General features: G+C 32.3%; 1 protein-coding gene across 3 annotated transcripts; it reads left to right on the forward strand.

The window, feature by feature from the left end:
- Positions 1 to 401: 401 nt before the first annotated feature.
- LOC133670608 (silicon efflux transporter LSI2-like) lies at positions 402 to 13,033 on the forward strand. Of its 3 annotated transcripts, none has more exons than XM_062091137.1 (3): positions 407 to 1,833; positions 1,957 to 2,146; positions 5,959 to 6,105. In XM_062091137.1, the coding sequence occupies exons 1-3, from the start codon at positions 679 to 681 to the stop codon at positions 5,988 to 5,990; spliced, it is 1,377 nt and encodes a 458-aa protein (XP_061947121.1). In that variant the 5' UTR covers positions 407 to 678; the 3' UTR covers positions 5,991 to 6,105. The 3 variants fall into 3 exon arrangements, with proteins under 3 accessions (XP_061947122.1, XP_061947121.1, XP_061947120.1); XM_062091136.1 differs by having other exon boundaries at positions 411 to 1,833; positions 5,939 to 6,344; XM_062091138.1 differs by lacking the exons at positions 1,957 to 2,146; positions 5,959 to 6,105 and adding an exon at positions 12,830 to 13,033 and having other exon boundaries at positions 402 to 1,833.
- The last annotated feature ends 11,920 nt before the right edge of the window (positions 13,034 to 24,953 follow it).

Consider the following 24,953-nt stretch of genomic DNA (forward strand, 5'->3'; position numbering starts at 1 on the left):
GAGTGTGCGTTCAGGCAAGGATCAGGTGTGTAGAGTCTCTTAAGGCAGTATTTCTGAGCTGGAGAATATGTCAACTTCACTACTGTCTTGCATGCTATTAATTTCCAGATACAATGTTTAAATATCTGAAAACGGTCCCACCCCACAGGTTCACCTGCACACACAAGTCATGAACTGTTAACGTTGTTATATATATGATGTCTCAGTAGCATATTTCCTGCTGGTTGCGCATGATCCAATTTCCATATCAACTAGCAAAAAGATCTGTGCTCTAGGACCACGCATTTACTAGATTTTCAGCATGGAATTTCAGCTTTGAAATGTCTTCGGCTGCTTTGACTACTTCAGTAGAGAAAATATCCGGCATCTTCAATCAATTTCTTAGCCTCACATTCTGATGCGTCTTTTAAACGTAACATGGAAATATTCATATGAACTCATTTATCTTTCTGGTTCCACAATCCTTTTCGGAATTTTTAAAAAAACTTTTAATAACTTCCATATTACTAGCTCTTAATAAATTTGTAGTTTTACTCTTTTCTCAGTTGGTTGCAAATAATGGTTGAGCTACAGGGTGAAATCTTCTTCTTTCAGAGCCAGCAATTTATCTGAAGTTGCAAAGGTGGAGGTCTGCTAAGTGGTAGCTCACAAACAAGCTTAATCTTGTAAGTTACAGAAATGGCTCTGGGTCCGATTAAGAAGGTTGTCTTAGGTTCAGTTGCCTTCGCTGTCTTTTGGATTTTGGCAGTTTTCCCAGCAGTTCCTTTCTTACCCATTGGAAGGACAGCAGGTTCCATCCTCGGGGCAATGCTTATGGTTATCTTCAAAGTCATCACCCCTGAGCAAGCATATGATGCCATCAACCTCCCTGTACTGGGCCTTCTCTTTGGAACCATGGTTGTAAGCATCTATCTTGAAAGAGCAGACATGTTCAAGCACTTGGGAGTCTTGTTCTCATGGAAGAGTCGGGGTGCGAAGGACATGCTCTGCCGGATCTGCATTGTTTCTGCCATTTCAAGTGCTCTGTTCACTAATGACACCACCTGTGTCATTCTCACTGAATTCATATTAAAGATTGCTAGAGAAAACAATATTCGACCCGAACCTTTCTTGCTTGGGCTGGCTTCAAGTTCGAATATTGGATCCTCTGCAACTCCAATCGGCAACCCTCAAAACTTGATAATTGCTATTCAAAGTGGCATCTCTTTTGGGGAATTCGTATTGGGACTTCTTCCCGCGGTGCTTTTGGGCGTCTTTGTAAATGCTTTAAATCTTTTATGCATGTTTTGGAGGTTGTTATCTGATGTTGAGGAAGATTCAGCTGTCCATCAGATTTCGCTTGCTACCATGTCATCTCCCAAATCTTTGGAATCTCACGAATGTGATCCCATTACAGAACATGTGACCTCCCAGAGTTCCCCTGTTATAAACAGGAATGGAGGTCATTCCAAGAATCTTAAAAACAGGTTGAGTGAATTGGATATGTGCAGTGATTCCTGTGGTGAAATTGAGCTGAAGAAACCAGTCCTTTCAAAGAAGGAGGCAACTGATAATATGTTTTCTGAAATAGGAGAGCAAAAGGAGGAAAGTTTTGCAAGGGGTGGAGTACAAGGGACCATGGAGATGATGACTGATTTAGAGTCCGGGCCGCAACAGTCCACCGAAGAAAGTAAAGGCCAGCTGAATAGATGGAAGAGACTGTGTATTTACCTTGGTACTGTTGGAATGCTGGTTGCTTTTCTAATGGGTTTGGACATGTCTTGGACTGCACTCACAACAGCCCTCATTTTTGTGATTCTTGATTTCAAAGATGCAGGGCCTTGCCTAGAGAAGGTAATCAACAGGTCTTTCACAAAAATTCTATTTGCTTTCCTAAATATCTTTTCAACAACTGTAATACTTCCATGCAGTATTCGATTGAGTAAAAATCTACTTACCCGTAGTTGCTTGGATCAGGTTTCATACTCTCTTCTGGTATTCTTTTGTGGAATGTTTATCACGGTTGATGGCTTCAATAAAACAGGAATTCCTGGCAGTCTCTGGAGCTTGATGGAGCCTCATGCACGGATCGATCATGCTAGTGGGATTGCTGTGCTGGCCATTGTAATACTTCTTCTCTCAAATGTTGCTTCGAATGTACCAACTGGTAAGTTGATGCCCTGATTCTCTTCCTTTGATTTCACTACAGCACTACGGCTTTAGAGTCTTATAGAAGGGCAATAGTAATTAATTTCCGGTTGACATATCACTTCATGGTAGACAATTGAGGTCTCCATCTGGTACCTCTGTTTCTTGTTGGAGGAGAGGGTTTGGTTGGGGGTGGGGGGAGAAAACTTGTTCATCGGAGCAAATTTAAGATAACGTTTGTTAACTGTCTGGAAAACAGAGAGACAAAGATAGCGTGGACCAAAGGAACATGTTTCATTGTCCTTTATCCAAAGATAAAAATTCCTTCCAAAATTATTCTAAAAATATATTTATTTTATATTTTTGTTTTTATCCTTTTATCCAATACGTGGCTGTCATTTTTATATTTATCTTTTTTAATCTTTAAATACTAACCAAACACATTTTAAAACAATTTTTATTCAATTTAAACATGCACTCTCTTTCGAGGAGATATTATCATTCATTGAAGCACGATTTAAAAAAATTGGGTGCGGGGTTTTTGCTTAAATAGAAAAACAAATAAACTAGTTATCATTACAAGATTTTAGAGTGAAAAGGATATTTTTTATTTTTTTTATCCCATAAGCAGCTCAAATTTTGCAAAAAAACATTCCAAAGAAAATTTTTGAAAGTAATGTATACTTTTTTTTATTTAACACAAATTATAACATAGATTGACACGACCAAAAGATTGATGTCTTCTCCCAAGTGCAGGAGTGTCGAAGTAATAAATAACCCGGCAAGACCGGGGTCGAACCACAGGGAGGTTAATTGTATAAATTATACACAACAATAACAACAACAATAGTAACAATAATAACAATAACAATAATAGTAATAATAATAATAATAGTAATAGTAATACTAGTAGTAGTAGTAATAATAATAGTAGTAATATTAATACTAAAGAAGAAGAAGTTGATGAGAACTTTGAGATTAAAGATTAACGTAAGGATTAAACAATGATAACAACAAATGTCAAGGTTAGAGGATCCACTAATGGTACATCAAACAAGTATAATATAAACTCTTATTATTCAATTGGAAACCACACACAAAGGAGGTTCCAATCGGATTATAAATTGTTAACATGATTACATTAGTTATCTTATTCGAATAATGCTAATACTTGTAAATGTTGTCAGGCATTCATGATTATAACTTATGTTAACAACAAATCAAGTTCCTTTCATAGCTCAGGTGTCGGTTATACCATACAGTATGGGCTATGAAAGTGCCAAGTATTTGTTGTACCAAGTGTTATACAACATAAATCTAGATAAACCATTTAACAAGCAAAGTATTAAAAGTGAACAAGATAACAAATATAAAGCATGTTAGTATCCAACATTAAGGTCCATGTTAAGTTTATATTATACTTATTCTTACACCATTAGTGTACCCTTTTCACCTTGACATAATTAATTTAGCTAGACATAATGAAAGAAAGAAACATAAATAAACAAGGAAAGGAAATGAAAAGCATAAGCAAGAGATTAATATAAGCAAAACTTAAGCATTACAAAATATAAAGAGAGAAAGCAAGAGCATGATCTTGATCTCAACACCAAGATGCCTAAATACATGGCAAATGCCTCCTTTTATAGGCCAAAATTCAGAACTATTGATTTGTTGACTAATTGATGAGTGGGTGGCCACATCTTGACTTGGTGACAATTCTTATCTTCTTGTCTGCCAAAAACGTCATTGATGACGTCATAATTTGAACAAACTTGAATCATGAAAGTTCTAGGGAATTTTCTCATCTTTCCAGGGTAAAAATTTGAGATCATTTGAACTTCTAGAACTCGAGATATGGGCTGAACACTGAACAGTGTCTGGGCTGCAGGACAGATTCAGACTTCTTCTTTGTTGCTACAATTTGGACTTGAAAACGGCCTTGTTAAATCTTGGGCTCCACATGAAAGTTGTAGGCCTATGTCTTATCTTTCCATCCATATAAAATGGACCTAAATCCAAGATCTACAGCTCCAGATATGACCCAATTACCGAACAGTGTTCCAGTTTGGACTGCACCAACATCTCTTTTCTAAGTTTGGCCATCTCTTTGTCCTTTCAATTTCAGTACTTCAACTCATCAATCAATTCTTTCATTTATGTGATAGGCCTGCATTTAAGATGAACATTTACCATAAATTAAAGGTATCTTATATAATTAGATATGTTATTATAAAACATGCTTTAGTTAAGGAGTTATTGATACTTTAAGTGCAAAATGATGATATAAAACCTTGATAAAAATGCACTTTTAAGTACTAATCACACCCCCCAACCAGCTTATTACTAGTCCCTAGTGATTAAGACGTTAAAATAGAAAAACAATTTGCAAATTCCACAAAGCAAGGCATTCATCATTCAACTTCCATTAATCTATTCAGATAAACAAACTCTCATTAAATTTTGTATATCTGCTCAATATCTCTTAAACAAAATATTAATAAACCTTCCTTGTTATGTGCTCAATGTATGAAACATAGATGATGGGGCTTTTATTGGAAGAAAACAATATTTTGTTCTAATATTTAAGGTTAACTTCCTTGGGTTGGGATTATTTTATTTTATTTTATTTTACTCTTTTTTTTTAATATCTATACATATAACTTAAAACACAATGCATCTTTAACCCATGTAACGAGCTTTCGGCTAATGACTCCCAGACCAGTTGATCTTAGGGCATTAGGTGTTGAGACACCCCTACGAGCTTAGTAACTCGGGTTGCAGATACTGATACGTAGATAGTGCAATGTTTGATTCCCTTAAGCTTTTCTCCTTAGCCCATGTAACAAGCTTTGAGCCAATAGATGAACATTTACCATAGATCATTGCTTCAAACATGTTGGTTCATTGTTAGTTGTGTTGGAATTAAAAACATGATTATCGAATTATTTAAAGACAAATTAAAAGTGGAGTTCATCCACTTTTAAGGTTAAAATTTTGTTGGAATTTAATCTCTAATATATGCTCTTTAATTAAAAGTAAGATTCACCCTTTTTTTGCCAACTTAAATTTAGGCTTGGATTTGGTCCATAAAGAATTATCTTTTATAGTCAAACCCATTGTTTTGTCCATTCCATGAAAGGAAGAATCTGATTAGTTTTTCCAATATTTTTTCAACAAAACCTAAAGATCTTTTTCTCAACTTAAAATATATTTGTTTTATGATCATAATGTATAAATTTTATTATGAATTTATGGTAGTTAATAAAAAGTTTATAGTGTGGAAATTAATTGTTTAATACAAAAATTAATTCTTTAACTTTTTAGCTTCAAAAATCAATTATAGGGGGGGGTGAAGAAAGAGTTCAAGACAATGTTTTTCCTGATTTTAGATACTCTTTCTTTCCTCAAATCACAATGGTTTTTCTCCTTAATTTTTAAACTTTTATATTTCTTCGAAATCTAGAGCTTAGATTTATTTTAATGAGAGATTATTGAGTCCATCTACTTTGTTTCAAAGATTTCGTTTAGAAGTGTATTTAAACTAAGATGGTGTTGAATTATAGGAGGCTTATTGCAAATAAGAGATAAATAATAAAGTCTAAAGGATAAATAATTCATTATTAACGATAACAAAAGCTTTGTTATTTAAAGTGCTTCAATAAATAAATATATTTTTATTTTTATTTAAACATATGTATATTGCCTAATTAGTATACATGTTATAGTCTTTGTGTGTGTGTGTGTGTTTTTTTTTTTTTTGTAATGATAAACTAAACAATCTAATCTCTACTTATTTTTGGCTTATAAGTTCTTTTGCTTGGAGCAAAGGTAGCTGCTTCTGCCATTGCAATATCTCCTAGTAAAGAGAAGAAAGCTTGGCTCATCCTGGCATGGGTTAGCACAGTTGCTGGAAACCTTTCGCTATTGGGTTCTGCCGCAAACATAATTGTGTGTGAACAGGCCCTTCGTGCCAAACCTAGTTACAATATCACCTTTTGGAGCCATTTGAAGTTTGGTTTTACATCCACGCTTATTGTCACTACTATTGGCTTAGCTATTGTTTATTGCTATGATGTTTGAAGGGCCTATTTAAATTGGGCTCTTCTTTAGGCTCTGGATCTTTATAGTGTTCTAGACCCCTTTGCTTGTAATTGGGTTTTTAAGAACATGTCACTTTAACTCATATTTCCAAAGATAGAATTATGTTTTTCTTTTTTCCTGCCTAAGCGAACTTCTCTTTAGAACAAATGGTGTCAAAGAAATGATCTTCCATTTGTATACTGTATTCCACTACAATTGTGTGCAAGAATCCTAGGCAGGTATACTAAGCAATAAGAGCCCAAAAAAGTTGTCACAATTTGATATTGTTAACTCACAATCCTATAATGTAAGCAGTGTCATACCAAGAAATCATCAGCAATTAATAGTCTTTAATACCTTATATGTAAGCAGGTATGACCTTTATATCTTATATCGTGGTAGCTGCATCCCTTATCTTAAATGTGGGTGACAGAAAGATTAAAAGTACAATTTCATACCTAGGTAGGAATTCACTATAAGTTAATAACACCATAATAAAACCTGGCCCGACACAACAACTCAACTCAATAACCTGTCATCTAGAGCTTAGCTTGAACTAGGTTTTACTTTGAATAAGTTTTTTTTATATCAACCCACCAACTCATAAATTAACCCATCCAAACTATTAACTTGATTTAAACTAAGTTAACTACTACGTTAAATTTTATAACTACAGATCATGTTAAATTGTTTGAATAGCATCTACTAGCATCTATTGTTAGCAACGTGTCAACATTCTCAAATCCATAAGCCATCCAACCATAGACATGGTAGTTGTTGTCAACTTTATTAAAAGAACTAATTTGCATTGGAAAATATTATTCCCCTAAATTTAGAATCATTGTTCATCAGAAAGTTTAATGGTGGTTTTGCCCTTCCCACAAAAAACCACTGAATTGTCTATTAGAGGCAGTACAGTTTTTCCATAAGGTCTAGTGGTTATTATCATATTATTCGGGGACAAGTAAATCCTTTCGCATTTTAGAAGCATAATGAAACAACTAAAATATCATTGGTAACATAAATTTTAAAGCTGGCGTACAGGGGCTCTTTTCTTCTTTTCATATTGATTTTTTTTTTATGATAATTAAGTTGGATAATATGCAATTTGCTATTTTAATAAATATAAAATATAACTAAAGAAACAAAAGTGGTTAGTGCATGTAAGGCACGCACCAATGTGTGTGAGGCGCTCACACTATTCAAGATATGCATGTGGCGCCTCTCAGTGGGCAAAAAAACCTTTTCACCATGTCATTAGAATATTTGTTTCATCATCTTCCTTTTAGGATGAAGTGTAGTGTCAGTGGTGGCGCGATTTATTGTTGGCAACATTTTGTTTCTTTTCCCCTCTTTTCTCTCTTTCCCTTAAAAAATCATGATGGCAATACAAAAATTAGGAGAGGTCTTATGTATTAAGAGCTTGCCAATTCCTAATAGCTACTTGATGTGTGTTGTTGAATAATCATAACTGGAAGAGGTCACATAACATGATGTGCTTGTGCCAAATGTATAGTGTTAATGATCTATGATGAGGTAACCCACATAAAAGTATTGGGAAACCATAATGGGGTGAACCATTCATAAAAAGATGTTTGTTGTATTTGACAGTTTCTAACTAAGATCTGAACAGTTCTTTGTAGCCTGAAAATACTGATGCAGGAACTTAAAAAAGAAGAAGATATTTTTCATAGTTAATTTAATGTTTTTCTATTTAATATTATTATGCCTTTTAATTTTTTTCCTATTTAAAGAGAATATTTTTCCTATTCTATAATAGGGTTTTTTAGTTTTTCTATATAAAGGGTTATAATAGGTTTTTGGAAAATAAAGACTTAGACAAGTAAAAATTGAATATTTTAGGTGTATCCCCCTATATTTATGTAGAGTTTTGACTTGTAATAAACCTGGTTATCCTTTGCCCTGTCTATGTAAAAAACACACAAATATCATAATAAAACTTGAAAAAAAAGAAATATTTATCAAAATATTACATAGTTGTTTTAGTAAATAGAACTTCTAAATAATTTATTTATGATCCATACAATATAAGAGCTAATATATTTAAAATAAAATTCATTAAGGTTAGTTAATTTTAAATTATTTAAGATAATTAATTATGTAATTAAATATTAATTAGTTACTATAATAGATCGTTGGTCCACACTACATTGCAGGTCAGATTAAAAGCATTTAACGTAAAAAGCAACATCTATTCATTTTTAATATTTTTCTAGTAGAAAAAAATTAAACTGTGTGGGGATTGACTAATTGTGACCTGGTCAACTTGGTAAGTTCAAAGACAACTCAGATGACTAATAAAAATATAGTTTGATTTAAAAAAACTCAAGACGATATCTTTTTAAAAATATTAAGATGACAATATATTGGATCAATCTATGTCAACCAAGGTTAACCTGCCAAATTCAACACTCGTGTTATGAGACCATGATAACCCCATATAAAGCAAATCAAAATAAATTATGTAGTCTAATTCTCAATCAACTCAATGTTAAAGGATGAAATTGAAAATAAATAAATTAAAAAAGACAAAAAAAACCAACTCGAGTCAACCCGAGTTAACCTGTCAAACTTGCAACCTAAGTCATAAGATTGAGATAACCCTATAGAAAGCAAATCAAAATAAATTATGAAGCCCAATTTCCAATAAACTCATTGTTGAATAATGAAATTGAAAAAAAAATCAATCCAAAAAAGGAACACAATAAAATAACCTGAGCCTACCCGAGTTAACCCGCAAACCAACAACTTTGATCACGAGACCAATATAACCCTATAAAAAGCGAGATAAAATAAATTATAAAACTTAATTCTTAATTAACCCATTGTTAAAATTGAAAGAAATGTCAATTAAAAAAAACTTGAGTCAATTAGGGTAATATGCTAAACGAGCAACACGGGTCATGAGACTAAGATAATCACATATAAAGCAAACCACAATAAATCATGAAGCCTAATTCTCAACAAACTAAATATTAAAGGATGAAATTAGAGAGAAAACAAAACATGGATTAAAAAAAACTATTGCAATGAATAGTATTGAGTAAGGTGGTGCACAGTAAAAACATTACCCCTTTTAGTTATTGTTGATAAAAAAAATTAAGTTTATTTAATTTTAAAATTTTAAAATCATTTTTGTTTTTAAATAAAATAAGCATTTTTCCATATCTCAAAAACATTCCTTCCCATTCATTTTAAAAATAAAAGTTAATGTTTCTAATATGATTTTATAAAATCTCAAAAGTTACGCAACATTTTAAAAAAACTTACTAAATACATTTTTTATGTTTTGCTTTAAAGCAAAGCAAAACAATAAAATCTCTGTTTATTTTTGTAGTACAATATAGTGTGGTTTGTGTTTTGCCTCAACCACATATTTAAAAATGTTTGGTTAATAAACCCGTACAATAGTTTTGCATAGGTTCCAATGAAAACTCTTTATTGAAATCTTGGTTAAGAAAAAGTTATAATTTGTAACTTTTCTTAACCTATGTTTTCAAACCACAATCACAAAAACTATTATAATGTCAAAGACACATTAAAACCTAGAGAGATAGGGGATATGGTGAGTGGATGACGTGGGGAAATTCCTTCAATATTCTTGGCATAATAATGTTTATTGAATTATTTTATTAGTGGTTAAACTATTTAGGTTTTGAGGAGATTAAGGAGACTCCAAGATACAATTTGGTAAATCAAGCTTAACTTTTAATCCAACTATTGGATTGAGTTAGAATTTTGACAAAGGATTTTGAAGGCCATGTTTCCTATTAAGTTAAAAATTCCTTAAAAGTTATTGTGCAAGATTGTTTTTATTTACCTTGTTATATTTGGATTCTTTTTCTATTTATCTAAGGACTTTTAATTTAAATAGTATTTTATTATTTAGGAATCCTAATGTTATATGGATTTTATTAGTTAGGTAGTTTTAATTAGTATTCCTTTCCTATAAAGGATTCTAGGTTTATAACTAGTATAAATAGAGATGCCTAATTTATTATTTTTCACATTCAGACTATTATTCAAAATTTATAAAATAACATTGAGTTTTATCTAAATTTCTCTACAATTTAGGCTTGTAATATTAGGGCTTAAGGACTCTAGCTTTTATCAACATTATACACCGTGTCAATACATATCAGAGCATGTTGGTTTTTTTTATGATTAGAGATGGTAGCAACCTACTCCGCGATGCAGGAGTGGAGGCCCTCTTTTCTTTTTTCTTTCTTTTTTTATCTAGACCCTGGTATCTAGAAGTCCATTGGACCACAACTAATCCGGCTGAGCCAAGTTAGCCAATTAAAGTAAAGCTCTCTCAGTGATGGTGTACTCCATTCATAAGGCTCGAACTCGAGACCTTGTTTAAGGGGAACAAGCGTCGAACCACTTGAACCAACCACCATTGGTGGAGTGGAGGCTCTCTAAGGCACCATATGGGCTCAAGAGCAGAAATTAGATCATTGGGAATGGAGGTTTGATTGCTTGAAGCAAACTGTAATAGATCTAGCTCGGCTAATGGGTTTCACAAACAAGGATCGTGAAAAGGAGAGGAACTTGCCTAGAAATTTACCTCGAGACAAGCCAAACCCCAAACCCCATACCTATTATTGAATTCGATGGGATTACATTATATGATATGAGATTTTTGAAGAAAGGATTTATTAAAAGGTTAACAGAATTGGAAGTTTACTTTTATTTCAACAAGGTTCCTTATCTTCAAAAGGTAGGACTTGTCACACACAAGCTTTATTATGGTGCTAGAGAATGGTGATTTGAATTTCTAGACTTTAGAACTCGTATTGGTATGTCTTTAATTTCAGTTTGGCAAGATTTGAGACAATTATTAATTTTGGAGTTTATACAAGATGATTATTGTTGTTATCCATTTTTAGGTCCTCACACATAAAAGGAGAAAATACAAAAAAAAATCAAAAACAAATATTCGAAAGAAAATAAAAAAAAATAATAGTAGTGAGAAGAGGATGTCGGAGAGCCCAGAAAATGACCAAAAATTGAAATTTGATAGTATATGTTTTATTGATGAAAGACCTGTTGACAAAAAAAATTCAATTTGATAAAGAAAAGTCCAAAATCAGATGTTTATGGACTCTATTAAATTTTATTGAAGGTTTAATTGACTTTATAGAGGGTTTGATTGCAAGAAAATTGATTTTTAAGTCAATTTGAGCTTTAATTGGAAGAAATTAAAGTTTAGAGGTCAAATTACAATTTTTAAGATTTGATTTGGTCAAATCAGGGGCTTATTAGCATAGATATTAAAGTTTGATGGTCAATTAGGGACTTGATTAAAGAAATCTAAAACCAAGGACCAAACTAGAAAAATGTGCGTAAATAGAGGGGCTGAAATTGACTAAATCAGGGGCCAAATTGAAGAAATTAGAAGTTTATTGATCAATTAAAGGTTAAATTGTATAAATTCAAGACTAAGGATCGAAATGAAAAAGGTGGCCAACTTTAGGGTCGATGATTGAATTTGACAGGGGGCGTAATTGAATTGATTCTTGAAATCAAAATTACAATTGATGACTTAATTGAACAAATCATAAATTAAGGACTGATTTGGACTTTTCCATGTTTTTAGCACCATTTTTTTAAAATGAAACGATGTGTTTTGTACTAAACAACACCCTTTTAGTGCACTATTCATAAAAAAAAAAGAGAGAAAAACAATGTCGTTTTGAACAACATTGTACTTCTTCTTCTTCTCCTAAACGCACACAGACAGGGGAAGAAGAAGGAATTCTCTCCTGTATTTTCCCTCCCCCCCCTGAAATCAAAATTGCAATTAAGGACTTGATTGAACAAATCATAAATTAAGGATTGATTTGGACTTTTATATGTTTTTAGCACCATTTTTTTAAAATGAAACATCGTGTTTTGTACTAAACAACACCCTTTTAGTGCACTATTCACCAAAAAAAAAAAGAAAAGGGAAAAACGGTGTTGTTTTGAACAACATTGTACTTCTTCTTCTTCTTCTCCTAGACACACACAGGCAGGGGAAGAAGAAGGAATTCTCTCCTGTATCCCCCCCAACTTGCTCAAACCCTGACATAACCCACACCCTTCATGGCCTACAACCATCATGGAAGGGGTAGAGGAGCCATGCTCTGCAAACACCTTTGGGGCAACTGTACAAAGGCCACCCTAGCCACCCTATCCTGTCCCATGACTAGACATGGGTAAGGTAGCTCCCGCTCCCCTGCCCTTATAAAGATTATTTAGAATTATATTTGGATTCTATTTTCTATTTAGTTTTGGATTTTAAATTTAAATAGTATTTTATTATTTAAGAATCTTAATGCTAAATAATTATATTAGATAATTAAATTTTAATTAGGAATCCTTTTGTGAGTATTTTAGTTTTAATTAGAAATCATTTCTTATAAAGGATTTTAAGTCTATAAGTAGTATATATAAATAAGAATGTTTAGTTAATTTTATTCATATTTAGATTTTATAAAATACTAAAATTTTCTCTAAATTTCTCTCGCAATTAGATATGCAATTAACTGTAATACTTCCATGCAGTAATTGATTGAGTAAAAATCTACTTACCCGTAGTTGCTTGGATCAGGTTTCATACTCTCTTCTGGTATTCTTTTGTGGAATGTTTATCACGGTCGATGGCTTCAATAGAACAGGAATTCCTAGCAGTCTCTGGAGCTTCAATGGCTGCACGGATCGATCATGCCAGTGGGATTGCTGTGCTGGCCATTGTAATACTTGTTCTCTCAAATGTTGCTTCGAATGTACCAACTGGTAAGTTGATGCCCTGATTCTCTTCCTTTGATTTCACTACAGCACGACCGCTTTAGAGTCTTAAAGAAGGGCAATAGTAATTTCCAGTTAATATCACTTCATGGCAGACAATTGAGATCTCCATGGGAGGAGAAATCTTGTTCATAGGAGAAATCTCTCGAGGCAGTATTTCTGAGCTGGAGAATATGTCAACTTCACCGCTGTCTTGCATGCTATTAATTTCCAGATACGATGTTTAAATATCTGAAAACGGTCCCACCCCCGGTGGCGGAGCCACATAGGTGGGGCCAATTATCCCCTTAATTTTTTTAAAAAATATTTTTTATATTAAAATATTAATATGATAATTTAATGAATGGTTGGTATAGAAAAGTTGTTATTTTTTTCCTTACTCTAATTATGCAAATTTCTCTTTTGTTTTCTCGGCCTCTCTCGCATGTATATGTCCAGCTCGTTCCTTGCTCTCTCCGATATATAAATTTATCTTCAAGTATAGTTAAATAATTAACTATTTTTGCTTTTTGCTTTTTATTTTAGATCAATTTTCTTCTTTCTTTTTATTTGTTTTATTGTCTAATTTTTAATTTTATCTTTTTATCTGTGCTCTAGGAACACGCATTTACTAGATTTTCAGCATGGAATGTCATGCTAAAGGTTACTTTGGAAATTGTTAGCTTGCTTTGAAATGTCTTCGGCTGCTTTGACTGCTTCAGAAGAGAAAATGTCCAGCATCTTCAATTCTTTTCTTAGCCTCTCATTCTGATGCGTCTTTTAAACGTAACATGGAAATATTCATATGAACTCATATATCTTTCTGGTTCCACAATCCTTTTTGGAATCTTTTAAAAGACTTTTAATAACTTCCATCTCACTAGCAAAAAGATCTGTGCTCTAGGACAACGCATTTCCCTTTTGCTAAAAAACTACTAGATTTTCAGCATGGAATGTCATGCTAAAGGTTATTTTGGAAATTGTCTGCTTGCTTTGAAATGTCTTCCGCTGCTTCAGAAGAGAAAATATTCAGCATCTTCAATCCATCTTAGCCTCTCATTCTGATGCGTCTTTTAAACGTATCATGGAAATATTCATATGAACTCATTTATCTTTCTGGGTCCACAATCCTTTTTGGAATTTTTTAAAAAACTTTTAGAAACTTCCATCTCACTAGCTCTTAATAAATTTGTAGTTTTACTCTTTTCTCAGTTGGTTGCAAATACTGGTTGAGCTACAGGGTGATATCTTCTTCTTTCAGAGCCAGTAATTTATTGAAGTTGCAATGGTGGAGGTCTGCTAAGTGGTAGCTCACAAACAAGCTTAATCTTGCAAGTTACAGAAATGGTTACAGAAATGGTTCTGGGTTCGTTTAAGAACGTTGTCTTAGGTTCAGCTGCCTTCGCAATCTTTTGGATTTTGGCAGTTTTCCCAGCAGTTCCTTTCTTACCCATTGGAAGGACTGGAGGTTCCATCCTCGGGGCAATGCTTATGGTTATTTTCAAAGTCATCACCCCTGAGCAAGCATATTCTGCCATCAACCTCTCTGTACTGGGCCTTCTCTTTGGAACCATGGTTGTAAGCATCTATCTTGAAAGAGCAGACATGTTCAAGTACAGAACTCCAGTGTTCAATTAGGTTGACAGGGTAACTGTGAAGAGAAGAAAGCTTGGCTCATCCTGGCATGGGTTAGCATAGTTGCAGGAAACCTCTTGCTGTTAGGTTATGCCGCAAACATAATTGTGTGTGAACATTCGTGCCCAGCCTAGTTACAATATTACCTTTTGGAGCCATTTGAAGTTCGGTGTTCCATCCACGCTTATTGTCACTGCTATTGACTTAGCTCTTGTATATTGCTATGATGTTTGAAAGGCCTATTTAAATTGAGCTCTTCTTTAGGCATTGGATCTTTATAGAGTTTTAGGACTTCTGCTTGTAATTAGGTTCTTAAGCACATGTCACTTTAACTCAGATTTTCAAAGATGGAATTATGTTTTCTTTTTTTCCTGCCTAGGATGAAGCGAACTTTTCTTTAGAAGAGATGGTGTCAAAGAAATGATCTTTCATTTGTATACCATATTCCACTGCAATTGTGTGCAAAAATCCTAGGCAAGGTATACTAAGCAAGCAATAAGAGCCCAGAAAAGTTGTCACAATTTGATATTGTTAGACTCACAATCCTATAATGTAAGCAGTGTTATGCCAAGAAATCATCAGCAATAGTCTGTAATACTTTATATGTAAGCAGGTATGACCTTTATAGTAGCAGGGTGGCAGCTGCATCACTCACCTTAAATGTGGGTGGCAAAAAGATTGAAAGTATAATTTCATATCTGATTAGGAATTCTTAACAACACCCTAAGAAAACTCGACCTAGCCCAACAGCTCAACTTAATAACCTGTCATTTAAAGCTTAGCTTGAACTAGGTTTTACTTTGAATTATTTTTATTTTTTTTTAGCCAAAACAACATTATTTTAAATTTTTATATATAAAAAAACCATAATTTAGGTCAACTCACCAACTTATAAATTAATCCACTCAAATTGTTAACGGGATTTAAACTAAGTTAACTACTTAAGTTAGATTTTATAATTATATATCATGTTAAATTGTTTGAATAGCATTTACTAGTGTCTATTGTTAACGTTTCAACATTCTCAAATCTGTAGGCCATCCAACCATAGACATGATAGTTGTTGTCAGCTTTATTAAAAAAAACTAATTTGCATTGGAAAACATTATTCACCTCGATCTAGAATCATTGTTCATCGGAAAGTTTAATGATGGTTTTGCTCTTCCCACAAAAAACCATTGAATTGTTTATTAGGGGTAATACAGTCTTTCCATAAGGTCCAATTATAGCAACCCTGATTTTCTATGTCTTTTTTCGCGATACATTAGAAATTTTCAGGTAAATGTTTTTTTATACAGGTTCCACTAAAATTTTGGCAAAGTCTCCCCTATATTGGGAGGTCCCAAGTTATTGACAAAATCATATTACACTTTTAATTTTATTTCACATCTCGATCCAATCATCCTGGATCTCAACCCAACTCATCATAATCAACACAACACATCTTATTCAATAACATCATATAATATAATTCAAGTGAAAGATTCGATTTCAACTATAAATATGCATGGTTAAATAGGTACTTAGAGTTACAAACATTAGATTAAAGTCATACATTTAAATTTACAGATTAATATTACATTTCAAGTTTTAGGAGAAAAGTCTCTTAAATTACAAATAATTACATGGTCAAAAGCAAAAGGTAACTAAACCAATATCACTCCTGACACGACCCTGATGGACATAAAAATAAAAATTAATGTGTACACATAAATATAAAAAGGTAGTAACAAACAATAACAATGACAGGTAATAATTTCCATGGAATTTCTTTTGATACATAAAATTAGGCACAAACCTCTTTTACAACATACATTTTCCATCTATTACCAATATCCATCTAATATCCTATCCCATTTGTCGAGAATAATTTCATCTTGGAAATCTCAACACAACTCAATAGTTTTCGAACATCATCTCCTTATAAATCAATTCTCACTTGATATTAAGATATTCCTCTCTTGGTATCATTAGCTTGTCTCATTCTTTTGGAATAACTAATCAATATTTTCCCTTCTATTTTCTGAAAGGTAATTACCGATACTAAGAAATCTTATTAGTATCATTAGTCTCTTAATATTGAGTTAGACTAATCAATTACATTCATGTGTCGATATCATTACAACCGATTGGTATCATTAACTATTCCTTCCCTAGAATAGTTAATGAAATCTTATTCATATCTGGTTTACCATCAAAGTTGATGATGTCAAGAACCCTTGACATCATTAGCCTCCTTACCTAAAGTAGCTAATCACACCAAAAATTATTGTCGATACCAATGTGACCCATTGATATCATTAACTATTCTCAACCCAAAATAGTTAATCAACTTATCCTTTTCACTTAACTAGGAGTAACCATGTCAATGTTAGTAATCTTTACTAACATCACTCACCCAATTGCTCGGGATCGACTAATCAATTAAAGAAATGTTGGCACCGATAAAACCCCATCGAGACCATTAGCTATCCAAACTCGGATAGCTAATCAGTATCATCTCAAATGTCGGTACTAATGGAACTTTATTGATACCATTAGCTATCCAAAACCAGATAGCTAATCAATGTCATCTGAATCTTCCATTTGTACCAATCCCCTTCCATTTTTCTTATTAACATAATATGCATTGTAACCACGGTTGCCAAGTATCATTCGCATACAATCTTAGTTATCGACACTACAGCCATTAAGCATTATTCAGATAACCTTGTCACCCTCATCATAATGCCAAGTATCAATTTATTCCCTTAGCCACCCTCATCATGGTGCTAAGTATCATTGTAATTCATCATTAACCATCGACACTATGGTGACCAATTATCTATCATTTCTCCTTCAATCTCTAAGTCATTGTGAATAAATTCATAATGAGGTATGTAAGATAATTACGTCTATTCCAAAGTTATCATGACTAATTCGATACCTATCAATGTAAGGTAATTGTATCCATCCTAATAATAATATAATTAATTTGATACATAACAATGCACACAAGGTATTAATATTCTTTCAAACATTATCCTAACTAATGGAGGTATACTGTTGTACGCAAGGTACTCTTATTCATTCCAATAATATCATCACAAGTTTGATACATATCAATGTATGTAAGATACTCATATCCATTTCAATTATATCATAACTAGTCGATACACATCAAAGCATGCAAGGTACACATATTCATTCCAATATTATCGAAGCAAAAAAAACAATAAATTCTGAAATTTATTAATAAGTTACACAAATTAAAAAGACAAGGTGTGATGCACCTACCTAGAGTATGTGCACATGTTGCCACTCCATGCAATTGTCCGATCCCCAAAGCTTCCCCTGTACCACCAGGGATTTAGTTTTTATCAATAATACAACCAACATCACAACTTCATTTAATTCTCATTTAACTAGTATTCTCAAATTAATCACAAGGAATTTTCTTAGAATCTCATACTCTTACCCATTTTCGTGTTCATATTCATTCTTATTTTATTATTAAAACCATCACTCAACAGCAATTCCAAGTAAAGATTAAAAATTATCTAATTCTAATCAATTTAGCATAACCAACCCAGAACACTATCTAGTGTTTTAATCATAACTAAAGCTGTAAAACTCGGTTTTGGCGTGATTTGTCTCTATGAAAGGCTAAAACATAGAAATACAACTTTCATGTAGAAATCAGCTCCAAATTATTTCGTTTTAAGACTCAAAATCAACAATCACAATAGCCCCTCCTTTATAGCTAAAATTTTGGACAACGAGGATTTTTATCCCTTGGAAATTCTTTTCAACTTCCAACTTATTTTAATGCATAAGCAACATTATCCAAGGTCATTTAGCATCATTAAATCACAAATTTAAACCAATTTTAAAACAGACTATTTAAACAATTTCCTTACCTCTATAATATAGCAAGATTCAGCCAAAATATGGGAACTCATCCCTTTGGAATTTCTCCTATTTTTTTTACACATGCTACATATGTTATTATCCTTGTTTAGCATTATTAATACAACAAAACAATGAACCATTTATTTTCTTTCACTTTCTCCTCGTGTAATTAAACATATACGACAAACCTTAACAATTAATATTATTACATCATTATCACAACAATAATTTCACCCTACTAGTTAGAATCCATGATAATCTTCATTAACTAATCAATTTGTCAAAAATATACTTATGACTAGCCTTAAATATGTTTTATTTTCCAAATTTTTTTCATTTCAATTTCTTCATGGTTCCACCCCATTCATATCCACACAGCTAACAAGTTAGCCTTTTATTCAATCAGCATGTTCATATAGTAATGTTCATTCCTATTCTTACACCATAATCATTCTACCCTTCCTATAAAGAATACACAATTAATCTATAATAATATTAATAACAACATATTTACCATTACATCTTCCATAAACCCTAACACCTACACAATTCTAATTTCATCAAAACATGTATTTAATCAAGTTTCTTAAATTTTGCCAAAACTAACAATAGATTCAAAAAGCAATAAGTCATCCACCTTAGATTTCATTTTCTAACCCAATGGTCAGAATATAGATCTTGGAGTCGTGCACAATATATCTCAAAATCGAAATGATCCAACGGTTAAGTCTCCCTAGATCTGAATAAAACTGAGCTAACCTGAAAAATTATGAGCTATTGTTTAACATGAATGACACCCTTCCGAAGAGTGTGTTTCCGATCTCCACTGTCCATAAGGAAGGAAACATTTAGGCGTACTACATATCCAAATATAGACATGATCCAACGGTCAAAGATAGAGAAATCGACCAGCCATCAAAACTACCCTGCAGGTGTATTTCCTTTTGTTTTCCAGGAAATTTCCGAAGATGATTTCTATCAAACGGGTTATGTGCTTTCAAATCCCTCTGGCTAGTTAGTAGAGGTGTGTGAGAAGAATAATATATCTATAAAGCAGCATGATCCAACGGTGGCTTCCAACGATATGGCCACCAGAGCATTATTGCCTTCTTTGGATTTGCTCCAAATTATGCACTTCTCTCTCTAGCCGAATTTTCTCTATTGTCTCTCACCTTTTTTTCTAGACTGGTTGGATTCTTTGCTGTTTTAAAGGCATATTTTCCATTAATTATAATTTTATCCCTTATTTATGCCTTTATGTATTTTATTTTATTTTTCACGTAAACTATTTGGTTTGTTTCTACTTAAATCGCTAGTGTTTACCGAACTCTGATTGGGATGAAATCTTTAACCAAGGTAGAAAAACATATTAATAGACTTTATGCAAAATTGCATCTTGATCTGGCGATTGGATTGAGAGCTTTGCTTTCTAATGTAAAATTGGTCAGTTTATTACTTTTCATCAACAATCTAAATTTTCTTATTCAATCTTCACACAACATCATATCAATTATCATTCTAAACCTTTAAGGTCATTTTATTATTTTGAAATATATTCATTTTAAAATTTCCACCTTTATTTATTTATCGGGCTTATTACCGTTTTAAAGTAACGTCACTGATTTTTAATCGGTGTTTGCACCTTCAGTCTTGCCCTTTTCATTGCATTATCCTTTATTATAATTTATTCTTTATTACCTCACTTATTACCTAGAAACATTATGTCATTTTACTTATTATTTTATCCATCAAAACGTGTTACCAATTTCTCTGTCCTTATGAATTCTAAACCAAAATTCATTTTATGAAGGTCATCCCCTCCATTATATATCATATTTATCTATTATTTCTTATCTTGGTTTTCATCACTCATCAAGATCGTACCACTTTCAGTCTTATGTTTACATGAAAGTTTACACATCCGCATATTTAAATTATAAATTTCTAGGGTTTCACACCAATGGTCATTATCATATTGTTCGGGGACAAGTAAGTCCTTTCGCATTTTAGAAGCACAATGAAACAACAAAAATATCTTTCTTTTCATATTGATTTTTTTTATGACAATTAAGTTGGATAAAATATAATTTGGTATTTTAATAAATGTAAAATATAACTAAGAAACAAAAATGGTTGACGCATGCAAGGCATGCACCAGTGTGTGTGAGGTACTTACACTATTCAAGATGTGCATATGGCACCTCTCGGTGACAAAAAATACCTTTTCACCATGTCATTAGAATATGTGTCATCATCTTTCTTTTAGGATGACTCGTGGTGTCAGTGGTGGCACGATTTATAGTCAACAACATTTTCTTTCTTTTCCCCTCAAAATTCATGATGGCAATACAAAAATTCAAAGAGGTCTTATTTATTAAGAGCTTGCCAATTCCTAATAGCTACTTGATGTGTGTTGTTGAATAATCATAACTGAAAGAGGTCACATAACAGGACGTGCTTATGTCAAATGCATAGTGTTAAGAATCTATGATGAGGTGACCCACACAAAAGTATTGGGAAACCATAATAGGGTGAGCCACATATAAAAAGATATTTGTGGTGTTTGACAGTTTCTAGCTGAGATTTAAATAGTTCTTTTTAGCCTGAAAATACTGATGCAAGAACTTTAAAAAAAAACATATATTTTTCATAGTTAATTTTATGTTTTTCTATTCGATATTATTATGCTTTTTTAATTTTTTCCTATTTAAAGGGAATATTTTCCTAGTTTATTTTTCATATTCTGTAATAGGGTTTTTTATTTTTTCTCTATAAAGGGTTATAATAGTTTTTCAGAAAATAAAGACTTGGACGAGTAAAAATTGAATATTTTAGGTGTCTCTCCTATAATTATGGAGAGTTTTGACTTGTAATAAATCTAGTTATCTTTTGCCCTGTTTGTGTCAAAAACACACAAATATCATAATAAAACTTGAAAAAAAAGAAACATTTATCAAAACATTACATAGTTTTTTTAGTAAATAGAACTTCTAAATAATTTATTTATGATCCATACAATCTAAGAGCTAATATATTTAAAATAAAATTCATTAAGGTTAGTTAATTTTAAATTATTTAAGATAATTAATTATGTAATTAAATATTAATTAGTTACTATAATAGATTGTTGGTCCACACTACATTGCAGGTCGGATTAAAAACATTTAACATAAAAAACAACATCTATGCGTTTTTAACATTTTTCTAGTAGAAAAAAATTAAACTGTGTGGGGATTGATCAATTGTGACCTGGTCAACTTGGCAAGTTCAAAGACAACTAGACGACTAATAAAAATATAGTTTGATTTAAAAAACTCAAGACGACATCTTTTTTAAAATATTAAGATGACAATATATTGGATCAACCTAGGTCAACTAAGGTTAACCCGACAAATCCAACACGCATGTCATGAGACCATGATAACCCCATATAAAGCAAATCAAAACAAATTATGTAGTTCAATTCTCAATCAACTCAATGTTGAAGGATGAAATTGAAAAAATAATTAATTAAAAAAGATAAAAAAAACTAACTCGAGTCAACCCGAGTTAACTCATGTTTCCTGCTAAGTTAAAAATTCATGACTATTGGAAATTGAAAAGCCCTTTAAATAAGACTCGAAAGTTATTGTGCATGATTGTTTTTATTTACCTTGTTATATTTGGATTCTTTTTTCTAATTATCTTAGGACTTTTAATTTAAATAGTATTTTATTATTTAGGAATCCTAATGTTATATGGATTTTATTAGTTAGGTAAGTTTTAATTAGTGAACATGGGTATAGCTCATAATTTTAGAATGGGAAGAACCATAATATGTAGGAATACATAGAAAATAAATAGCGTAGAAGAAAAGAGAAGTGAGGTTGGCAGAAAACTCACTTAGGAATCGCTGATGAATTTTGGGAAAATTCGTCATGCATGTTCTAAGGGATATTTGGGCCTCAGAATGATAAAATTTAGGAAACACCTCTCAGAGAAATTGTATCATGAAATGTTAGCTTACCAATGAATTCGACCTCGCTCGATTTGGAGCTCTAAAGCTCCAGATATATGTGAATATATAAGTAAAGGTCAAACTGCCGCCCTTGCTGGCAGATTTAACGAGAATTATTAAAATAATGGATTATGCCGTGATAGGGGCAGAAAACCAGTTTTCTTCCCACCAAAATTTTTGTAACATTGAATCTTGACTCTGGTAGGGGATAAACCACATTTAAAAATGAAGTTGATGATGCGCGTAATGATTTAAAACAATGAAACGTAAAGAGTAAATATTGTTGTTGATGCCTTGCTATTTGCGAAATGGAAACTGCACATGAACTAATATGGTATACTTGTGAATTTAGGAGGAACCGCAGAGAGAGTACAACAATAACAAGGGAACACAAATCGAGCATCAGTGGCAAGTAGGTGTTCCATGCCTACACTCTCCTTAATTGATAATAAACCTTGTATTCAAATTTATGTTAGAGTCAATACTTATGAATATGGCTAAAGAAAGGAAAGATATGGTGAAACGGACATGGAATGAAATCTGATTTTTGGTCGTAGACTCTTGGACCTTGATTTCGAATAAGGACCTATTTGAAGGAAAAAAAAAACCTAAAACAACCACCTTTAGACTTGATTAGTTGATCTCCAACAGGGGTGGCTAATGATGTTAGCAAAAATTGTTAACATCGGCATGATCTTGATGGAATTATAATGAACATTGAACTTGGTTAACTATTTGTATCAAGAATAGTTAATGATACCGACGGATAATGTCAGTATCGGCAATCCCATAACAACTTGATTAGCTTCCTAAGGAGGAAGTTAATGATGCCAAGAGAACTTGGCACTGACTTTATTGGAAACACCTCCAAATGAGATGGAAAGGAATTGATTGATTATTTCGAGTTGGAAATAGTCAATGGTATCGACCGATTAAATTGGTACCAACATTACTAAGGATTTGATTAGTCGGTCCGGGTAAGGGTGACTAATGACACTAATAGGAGTTATTAGTGTCAGCAGCGACCTCCTCAGAACTTGGGGCAGAGTAATGAGATGGATGTATCCGATGAAGAATAATATGTAATAATTAAGAGAAAACCATAGGTGGTTGTGGAAGGATAGGCTCTATATGTAGTAAAGGAAGCGTCAAGTGTGTTCTTTTTTTATGGATCAACGATGTTATGCCCTATTGGTTGTGCACTTGTATACATAGATACATGTAGTAGTGACCCTCCATTAATTTGTTGTATTTTATTTATTTAATATAATTATTCTTATATTTTGATGTTACGGGTCTCTCTCATTCATGCCAGGAGTAGTGTCCTAGATGTTTACTTCTTTTGCGCGAGTTAGAAAATTAGCGCCTCAAATTCTTTTGTATGAATTAGAAATTTCATTTTCTTAATTCCTTTTGTATAAATTAGGGGTCAGCATTTCTACTTCTTTTGTATGAACTTAGAATGAAACGAATATTGAAGTATGTTGCTTTAATTAATTATATGACTTGAGTAATGTTAGTATTTTCTTATGTAAATCCTTGAGACTTAAGGCCTCTATTAATTTATGTTTTTAATATTAATGTTACTAATCAAGTTTATTACTATTAGTTTGTGTTGTAAAACTCTATGCTGAGTTGAATCTATGGAATTCTTATATTATGACTATTAATGGTTGTAACTGCGATGCAACATAAATATGTGGTGACTATGGAATGAACATAAATTATGTGCAGGATTAATTGTCGATAACTTGGGATCTTCTGATATAGGAGAGACTACCAAAATTTTGGTAGAATGTGAAATAAACCGCTATAAAAAAAATTCTACCTATAAAATTTTAGTAATAAACCACTTGAACTAACCATCATTGAAATTTTTATTTTATATCTTTTTTTTTTATCCAAACACGAGTCTGTTATTTCTATATTTATTTATTTATTAATCTTGAAATACTAACCAATCACATTTTAAAACAATTTTTATTCAACCTAAACATGCACTCTCTTTTTCGAGGAGATATCATTCATTGCATTTGAAACATGGTTAAAAATTTTTGGGTGTGGGGTTTTTGCTTCAAGAGAAAAACAAATAAACTAGTTACCATCACAAGACTTTAGAGTGAAAAAGATATTTTTGTTTTTTTATCCCCTAAGCAGCTCAAATTTAATAAAAAAAAACATTCCAAAGAAAATGTTTGAAAGTAAAGTATATTCGTGTTGGTGATGTTACGAGGATTTTATTTAACACAGATTATAACATATACCATTGCTTCAAACAAGTTGTTACAAAGATTAAGAAGCCAAGCTCATATGGTGACTCTATTTTCCTAGAGCCGTGTATTCGTGTTGGTGATGTTACGAGGATCAAGAGTGTGCGTTCATGCAAGGATCAGGTATGTAGAGTCTCTTAAGGCAGTATTTCTTC

Source organism: Populus nigra, chromosome 13 (assembly GCF_951802175.1).
Source record: "Populus nigra chromosome 13, ddPopNigr1.1, whole genome shotgun sequence".
Taxonomy (NCBI): domain Eukaryota; kingdom Viridiplantae; phylum Streptophyta; class Magnoliopsida; order Malpighiales; family Salicaceae; genus Populus; species Populus nigra.